General features: G+C 35.1%; 1 protein-coding gene across 1 annotated transcript in view; it reads right to left on the bottom strand.

Moving 5' to 3' along the window:
• Nucleotides 1-920: 920 nt before the first annotated feature.
• LOC103524633 overlaps nucleotides 921-9,569 on the bottom strand; it is a 9,584-nt gene continuing 935 nt past the window's right edge. Inside the window, exons 2-3 of the mRNA XM_017449692.2 lie at nucleotides 3,112-3,574; nucleotides 921-2,169 (exon numbers count right to left, since the gene is read on the bottom strand). Coding sequence (XP_017305181.1) covers nucleotides 1,733-2,169; nucleotides 3,112-3,574 — 900 coding nt within the window. The 3' untranslated portion in view covers nucleotides 921-1,732. The remainder of the gene's footprint in view (nucleotides 2,170-3,111; nucleotides 3,575-9,569) is intronic.

Here is a 9,569-nt window from a genome sequence, read left to right on the forward strand (position 1 = left end):
ATCCATTCAATTAGGTACCTATATTCGATTCAGACAGACTGTTGGTTATTCAACAATGGTAGGTACTTACTATACTTCCAGCGATTTTGTCTTTCATGTACTATAGAACTGTTTCTGAAAACACTATTAGAAATGACTAAGGAACCTACATTTGTAGGTACCTATAACCTATAAATTTGTACCTATAAATACCACGCTGCATATTAAAATATCAAGTACCTATTTACCTTTTGACGATCCTACAATCCGCTTAACCTATGTTTCATAGATATAATGAGAGCTTTGCGAGGAACTGTGTCAAAACGTTTAAAAAATGTTTCAGACGCTTTCGCCTTATATGGTGGTGGTAATTCTATGAGATTTGACGTGTTCAATGTCTCGTTGTAGTTGTTGATTGCATTGGAAATATAATTTCATATCTTGTACGAAAACGAATCAGATTACAAGTACTTATTAAAAGTAATTATGTATTTACTATGCATTGAAAACTGACCAATATGTAGATATTTTTTAATTGTTCGTGAATAACTAGTAATAAGTACAATACAATGGTGTCATTTTCCATAATATTGTTCTTCAATTTCTCTTTCTTCCTTTATTTTGCCTTGTGCTCTTTTCTATATTACAGTATTTACAGTCAGAAAATTTAGCATTATCGTTAGTTAATTTTGGATATAAAATACCTATGCCTATAGATTTACAGAGCAGAAGTATCTACTCTTAGAGATGTAATAGAAGGAAAAATATTGTACGAGTAGTATACATTAATAATATGTTTTCTTTATTAAGTACAATAATACAGGTTTATAGACTGATATACATACTTACAAACTTCACATACAGCGGACATTTCTTTTGGTAATAAAAGATCATGATTTCGATTAATTATTTAGATATTTCTCCAAAATAAAAGAAAGATATCACGGCTTCAAGATTTATTTTTGTGTCGGAGAAATTTTCCAAAGTTACGAGTTAAAAATATGGCGGTATGTTGAAGAGAAAACCCTCCCCTTACTGTTTCAAAGTTAGGGTGTGGAAAAAAAGGAGGGTTGATTTTTATCAAAAGATTATTTTTAATTATGTCATTTTTGATTCCTGATGTGGAGCCCTTTAAAAAAGGAAAATCCCTTTATGTAGATTCATATTGCAATTTGAACTCTCTTTTTGAGAATTGTAAGAGCATAAAATTTCATTATCTCCCTACATCGCCACAGCTATAAGGATAAATGCAGCCTCTGTTACGCTGTACCCACGTATTAGGGATTAGTTCAACAATGTTGATAGAAAACAGAGATCTCAATTGAAGTAAAACCATGTACCTATAACGCGCATAACTTTTAAAACAAATTGTCACGCTACTATTACAAGACTGTTGGGGTAAAGGGACTTTTCAGACCTATTCGCGCAGTATAAACAAGGTCTATTCTATTCTAATTATACGCTTTATATTTGGCACTATGATTGTTGAAACTAATCTAATCTTACATAGATTTAGATTAGAGAAAAATCGTAAGCTGTTGATATAAATAGTTTTATTCATTCTCAAAAAGGATTAAAATTGAGCTGGTATTTAAATAGGTAAGTATCACATTTGAAATTTGATGAAGAAAAACTTTAGAATCACATCCTTTGTACCTACTTGGAAATTACAAATAATTGACAGTTTTATTTAACATAAATTACACAATATCACACAAAAATTACACAGAAAGTTCAATAATATTATAATATCTTATGGCACAGAGACAGGTAAGAACAGTCGTGGGTTTCCGACTTTGGGAGCGAATCTCAAGTTGACTCTGTTCTTGGTGTCTTCAGAGCCAACGTTGAGGAAAGTATTCCAGTCAACATAGAAGTAAAGACCATTAGGACGAGGGGATGGTAAAGCCTCAGGAGGAGGCTCTTCACTGGCAACCGCCCCGCCACCGAATGAATCTGCTAGGTCAGACAGGGAAGGTGAAGAATCCTCAGCTTTCACTGAATCTGTTACAGGAGATATTGACGTCTCCTCTGCTTTGGGACTTTGGGTATCTTTTACTTCTGAGCTGGTGGTAGTTTCAGCTGCCTCTGTGGTCTCAGGTTCAGACTCTGCAGTAGTTGTAATTATCTCTGTTGACGTACTTGACGTTATACTGTCAGAGGGCTGCTGTCGTTTTACTTCGTTTTTATCTGAAAGCAGGGAATTGTTCACTTCAGCTAGAGGATCAGGGATGTTACCTTTGATCTCTAAACCGCCCATGCCTACCATTTTCTCTGACTCGAAGCTTTCTATAGAAATTTCTTCCGAACTATTTGAGTCTGTGTCGTTCAAGACCTTACTAGTAATGTTATCTAACTGTGCCCTAATCTCTTCCTGACTTAAACTATCTATTTTGCTATCTTTAGAAAGTTCCCTAATTCCATCTAAAACTTTAGTAATTTTATTAACCTCTTTTGCTTGGTCTAGTATGGTCGTTTGCACCACAGGGTTGAAGATGTACTCTCCTGTTATGCTGTTATTTTTCATGTGAATCAGTCCCATGTTTTCAAGTACTTTTTTCATGTCACTTGTCAGTAGTCCCATTTTCGATTTATTTGAAGAGTCGTCTATTTCTTTGAGCTCCGTAACATTTTCGTCTGTTTTGTTTTGAATTTTTGTTTTGCTAGGAATCCTGTTTGACTTAGAGAAGTCTCGCATGGATTTTTCCGATCGAGTTTGAGGTTGAGTGGGTAGCAATCCGAATGATGCCAAGAAGTCCTGCATTTCAGTGTTCAGTTCTGTGCTTTTGGAAGTCGATTTTACTCTAGTAGGGATAGGTTTGAAGTGACTGTACGAGTGAGGATCTATGGAAGGAGCAACAGGTTCTAAGTCGTGTACGTTGGGGATTGTAAAACTACTAGATACTGAAGGCACTATGTCAACGCTACTTGGAGCTTCACCTTTGTCCAGTCCAAGAGTTTTCAATACTTCAACAATGTCTGGAGCAAGTGTGCTGATGGGTTGAAAAGATGGAGTGCTAGCAGTTTTAGTCTTTATACTCATTGGTAGTCCAAATTCTAAAGGACTTCTTTCACTAGTTGTAAACGTAAATTCAGTCAAAGTCGGTGTGGTCACAGTTGGTGTTTTCTTACTTGATGATTTCTGGATAGTGACCAAATTCTCAAACTGAGAAGAAGTTTCAATCTGATCTAGAGTGGGAAAACTCGGCCTTTGGGCTGAGACTTGAGGTCTTGGTGCTCCTGTTGATGATACGGTCCCAACTGGTAGAACGACCATCACATTTGGATTGGGATGATTTGTTTTGGCATGGACATTACTATTTTGATTACTGTTTGGTTTCGATTTCTTAATTTTCATTTCATCTTCCTTGGTAATGTTTTCTAGGAGAGATAGAATTTCACCTCGCGTTAACCTTGGTAGATCAGAATTTTTCGCTATCAATTGTTCAACTTCAAGAATGGTTTTGTTGACTTCAATCTGATTTTTCATAAACTGTGGAGTATCATCCACTAGATTGTTCTTGATAAAATCCTGTGCTGTGGTGAACTTGGTGGAGCTCAATGTGAAGATGAATAACAACCAGCGACTGAAACCCTGGAACAAAGAGATGAAAAGTCACATTATTCTAAATAGACCCCTATAGATTTGCCAGCCAGTATAGGTGCCTTACTTAACAAATATTTCACATTTTCCTGATAAAAATAAAACCAGATTTTCCAAAGTAGTCATTAAAACGTTGAAACATTGTCTCACTAAACATTGTTGCAAATATCGTCTGTTATAACATTTATAACTCACAACCATGCTTATTTCAAATTGGGTATATTCAATAAAGAATTTGATAGATATTAATAATAATAATATTTATTTCAGCCATCATGCCATTAAACACGTCTGGACTGAGGGACAGTTCAGGTCTGATTATGGCGTTTATCACTATGTGATCAGGTGGTATGCTATCATCAGTTCCGGTCTTATGGTAGGTAGCTACAGTTAATAGCATGCCACACCACAAGCCATAGCATGTCTTAGGACTTATAGGTGAGAATTATGCTAATGCATAGGTATATATTTTATTTAATTAACGCGGGTTAATAATTTCGTTACATAATATGTATTTCCGATATAGGTACATATTCAAGGGAAATATTGTTAGAAACATTTCTTCCCTTTTATATTTCTAGGATTCTAGGTAAATCTACAATTATTTATATAGGTAGGTACATATGACTCCGTTTTGATAAAGTCATTGGTGACACAGTCATGGAACCTGCCATAAGTTTTTTCCATGTAGGTATGTAAGTAACTCCTTTTTCCTTCCTTCTCATACGCTCTTCTTACATTATGTTAGTTCTTTCTAGGTATCTACAATCTACATAACCACTAACGTAGGTTCTTCAGTTCTGGATTGACAAATATCCACTCAAAGATGAGTAATACAAATCCACCTTGAGTAAACTCAACCAGGTCTTATGCAATACCAGTTAGGCACCATATACCAGCACAGACCAGACAGGTGAGTGACTGAGAGGTAAGTCAGTATAGACTTGAATGAAGTGTTTAAACATAAAGTGACTCAATTCTTGCAGATTTACTGAATGAAAGTAAACGCAACGTGAGTTTGCGTACGCATGATTGTTCGTATTATGCTGAGAGCACGTCTCCGGTCAAAACTGATACAATTACTCGCGCAGTAAAATAAATTATTTCTGAAACTGAATCAACAGTATATTACTAATATTCCTACACCTTTGATTGTTTAACAGTACCTAGCGTTTTACTCTTGTCTCATTTGCTAGTACTTATAAAATCTGTTCCCAAAACTATGAATGCAATTGAGAATAGAATATTGAGTATAACAATTGTGATTCAATTTTTACCGCCCCACTTAGAATTGCACCTGGACCTCCTACTAAGTCTGCCACCTGAGTACCAGATCAATGTGTGATGTGGGAACATCACGTTGTGAAGGTAATAATTAAGTGGTAAGTTGCTAACCGTAGTGTTGATTTAGTCTGAATGATCAGTCAATAATGAATCAAGTCACTTTGGACTGATTCCTTTGCCAGATCTTCTTGCAGAGTTGAAGATTTAGAAGGTACAAAATGCAATACGGAACTAGATTATTATCCTAAGAGGAAACCTCTTCAGTCTACCCAACAGGCCAGTGACAACACCAATATAATTATCGAAAGACAGTGCTCGGAATCCTTAACAATCCATTGAGATGACTCAGATTTGTAAGCCGGTCTGGAGATGAAATTCTGGTGACATTTGGCCAGGCGTTCTCTTTGACTAATCCTCAGAATTAATGTTGCGTGATTCAGCTCAGAGGACACAGATTATGCTGTCTATAAGCTAACTGGGATTACATATTTATTCATCATTAATTTTTTCTTGGATTTCAATAATTTTTTCCTTACCTATCCTTTTTGCTCAAGTCCCAAGGAAACCCCCCAATATTTGAGTTCCCCTAAGTGCAAAATAGAGCAGTGGACAGTCACAATAGTCACAAATAACCAAAGAGGACCAGAGAGTTATACATATAGAAAGTGAAATGATTATGTTGAAGTTCCTTGGTGAAAGTACAGGAAGGTTCAAGGCCTTGTAGATCTAATATCTATAATGATATTATGTTACGTGATCAAGTAATAGGATCCAGGGGGTAAACTTGCCAGGGGGTCAGGGGAACGGGGTTAGAATCGCGTTTTATTTGAACTACCGACCGTGGCGAAGGACTCAGTGGTCTAATTAGCGCGGTGGGCTTCGGACCTAGAAATTGGTGGTTCGTGCCCAAGTAAAGTAATAAAATTTATCGAGGTGCAACGTGGCGAATTGCACATTTTATTACGAACTCAGACTCAGTCTTGGATCTTTGAAATCTTTTGTGACTGGACTTGAAAACCTTATTACTCACCGCTCATAAACTGCGGTCATTTTAACAATCCAATTTGCTTGTCTGAAAAGAACCACAAAAATTAATAGCAGTTTGCCTTCTGTTGATCTTCCTTTCTCCAAAGTTCAATGAAAGTTTGATATTTATACTTAGCATTTATTACGAGTATACTACTGTGAGAACAGCGATCGAAAAGATAGTAGGAACCTATTGAGGTGATTTTTTTTTTCTTCATTCACAAAAAGTTAAATTCTTCAAGTGTTATATCAGACGATAGTTAATATAGAGCTAATATGGTATTGCTGAGCTTCGTAATTGGGATACCTACATAGCTGAATCAGATTTATGAATCAGATAAGATTGTTTTGTATTATGTAAAACTTCACTGGTGTTTACCTTGCACCTAAAATTCAGTGATCCATGTAAGATTAGTCAGGTAGTTAAATCAAGCTACTAGCTCAAATTTTATTGGAAAGGAGTTTATCCTAGATAATAGTTTAACTTTACAACTAAAGGAATTCTATTGTAGATCCAAGATTATACTCTTCACCCTGACAAATATTGCATGTGAAAATAAGAGATGAGGTCGATGGTTAGATGTCTTCTGTGAGAAATGACCAAGTTTCTCTTGTTTATAAACGCTGTAAATTATCTAATTATCCTAAACTATATATATGTATCTTTATCTAAGTACAAGTTAGCATCATAAACAACAATAATAATATGATGGGTAATAGGTAAACAAATTAAGTAGGTAGGTAGGTACCTAACTAATTTTTATCTGCCATTTACCTACTTCAAGTAAAAGTTGCTACAACACGTAAAGACTTATGGTAGGTAGCTCATTATTAAAGTCCTCTTAGTAGGTATCTACTTATTTTATATTTTATTAATTTCTTAGTAGTTATTTAGCTATACCTATGTGTACTTTTGTCCTTTGGAAGAAAACTTTTCTCAGAGGTGAAAACACTGATTTTATGACTTGGACTCGAACCAACAACCTCCAGGTAAGAAGTTCACCGAGCTAACCACTACACAACGGAGATTTGTGAATTAACAGAAGGTGTAAAGTAGCTGTTTGCATTAATTTTGTTTTTTGGTTACAAAGATACTAGTTAGGTAAGACATCTTCAAAAATACTTAGGTATCCAGGTACACCAAGTACCTACCAACTGCCAAACCAAGTACGTGTGTACCAGAAGGGCGTTAAAACAAAATACAAATATCACGAAAGAAATCTTGTCACTCTTGATGGTAATTTATGTATTTATGTTTATATGTCACTAGTTAACTGGATTCTACCAGATGATACATAGGTCACTAGGTAAGTACTAGTCCCTTACATACATAATGTAGGTACATAACTTGTGCATTGTTTTTTTTTTTTTTTTTTTTTTTTAAAAAAAGGGGTTTGACAGGGGGAACTGTAACTGCTATATGGTCTTATTGTCCCGAAATCGAAGAGAGAAGGCAGACAGGATAGGAGAAAGCCAGCCGTTCCTTTTTCAGGTGGTTTTTTTGCGGATGTGACTCAGTATAATTACAATCTCATATGATGGAACGAAGAAAAAATTCAAGTAGGTCTAATAGGTAGGTACATACAGAAGAGGAAGTCCAATCATTTCGCTGCCAGGCCTGGAAAAAATTAAGCTAATTTCCAATTATCCGATTTTTCAGCCTTATTGTAACGTGTTCAGAGAGATTTGCTTTTGGCAAAAGCTTCAGAGTAATTTGTTCAACGAAGATTATTTTGTCACTCGAGATTTCCAACGGACTATTCCACTTTTTTAATGGAGGATTTTGGGGGTGGATTATTGTTCATATAATATATAATTATGCTGCTTCCATGGACAGAACCAAGAGTAGGACAGTTTGATTTCTGGTTGTGTTAATTTCTCTGGCTGGGATTGAACCCAAGCCCTTCTGCTTAAAAGGCCAGGGTCTTAACCATCGCCTTTATCACCGAGGCAATAGGTAGGTCTCATTCATTACCTACCGATTTGGGAACCGAAATCTGCTCTATCAAAATCAATCAAAATATTTATTGTATCAAAATATTTATTGTATAATGAATAAAGTACATAGAAATCAAAATCAAATCAATAAGCCTAATCATGCAAAATGAACCAGCTTACACTACAATACTTTTTGCAATCCCACGTCTTGTAACTTGTGAAGATCAACTCCGTGTAAAAAGTATTTTTTTTATTATTATTTTTCATCTAAATGTAAATCCGAGTTTTTTATCCAGTGTAAATCCGAGAGTGTAAAACAACACCTACTTCGTCAAGACCTCGAGTACAGAGTAGGTCTAGTGTTACATCATATGTTAACGACACCAGATTTGAAGACCAACTCTTTTCTTTCGGTCAAATCCTAATACAGAGTGATGTAGAGATCCCTCGGAGATTATAAATAGGTATACTCTTGCAATGAAAACGTCCCTGAGCTGTAACTTGTGTTGTAAGTAGGTACCTACGAACTTAAATTTCACAAGAATTTGGATGTGACCTATTCACCTATTGTTTCCAGTAAGATATATATGTACGTTTCCACTAATGTACGAGTAAGTACCTATTGTCCTTGAGATGAGTATTGTTTTAATTGTTAATTTGGTGGTTTAATGGCTTTTGGCAATCGATTTGGAATACGTGCCAGGATTAGTAAAATATTGATTCATGATCTCTTCAGAGACGGATTGTCACACAAGGATTAGTACATTTCAAATTTAGACTTGGAACCTTGGAGTTCTTTGCTCCTAAATATTTTATTTCTCTTCTTTTATTATTATTAGGTATTATTATTATAATTAAGCAAGGTAAAATAAAATAAACGAGACCTTGTTTAGACTGCTGGGGTAAAGGAATTTTTAGCCTCATTCGAGCAGGATAAACAAGGTATATTCTATTCTATTCTATTGTAAATAAGGCATAGAGATGGATAAATATTAGGACCACATAATGTTACCACCCGATACACCAAATAAGCCAGATCCAGTATATACTCAAGGAGTAGGTATGATCTGTGCTTGCTGAAATGATGCCCTTTGAGGCATGAAAAACATTTTTTATTCCTCTTTTAAGACGAGTAAAAGTACACTCCGTAATGAAACATCTTGAAGAGGGATGACATCTTTTTCTTCTGTTTTCTTTTATTTGCTCCTTATTATGGTTTCTTTCATTCTTTGATGTTCATTTCCATCCTCCTCCCTTTTTTTGTTTGTACTCGCATGTCCTTTCACGTTTGTTTTACATGATTTCCCTGCATACTTTTCACTCCAGAACTGTATTTTCCACGTTCTTTTCTTTAGGACTGTGCATTTTCAACAGAGTTTTAGAAAATTGTGTGTGGGATTATAAAAGCTGTGCTCTTCAGGTGCAGCATGCATGTAGTTTACAAGGTTGACAACCATTGGAAATCTTATTTTTGAATCTAAGGAGATCAACTATTTCCTTCTAACAGAATATTACCTTTTGTAAAACAATGTTTCAAATGAAACATGATTATGGAAACGTGAAAAAAAGATAAAGGTAAAACAAGACGAACAAGGCTTAGACCCAAAAAGGGTTGGTAAGAAGAGAGGTAGTGAAGGGGTAGCTCTCCAATTATAATTTAGAGTTAATGCAGATTTTTTTCTACAAAAAAAAAAAAAAAAAAAAAAAAAAAAAAAAAAAAAAAAAAAAAAAAAAAAAA

Source organism: Diaphorina citri, unplaced genomic scaffold (genome assembly GCF_000475195.1).
Source record: "Diaphorina citri unplaced genomic scaffold, Diaci psyllid genome assembly version 1.1 scaffold109, whole genome shotgun sequence".
NCBI lineage: Eukaryota > Metazoa > Arthropoda > Insecta > Hemiptera > Psyllidae > Diaphorina > Diaphorina citri.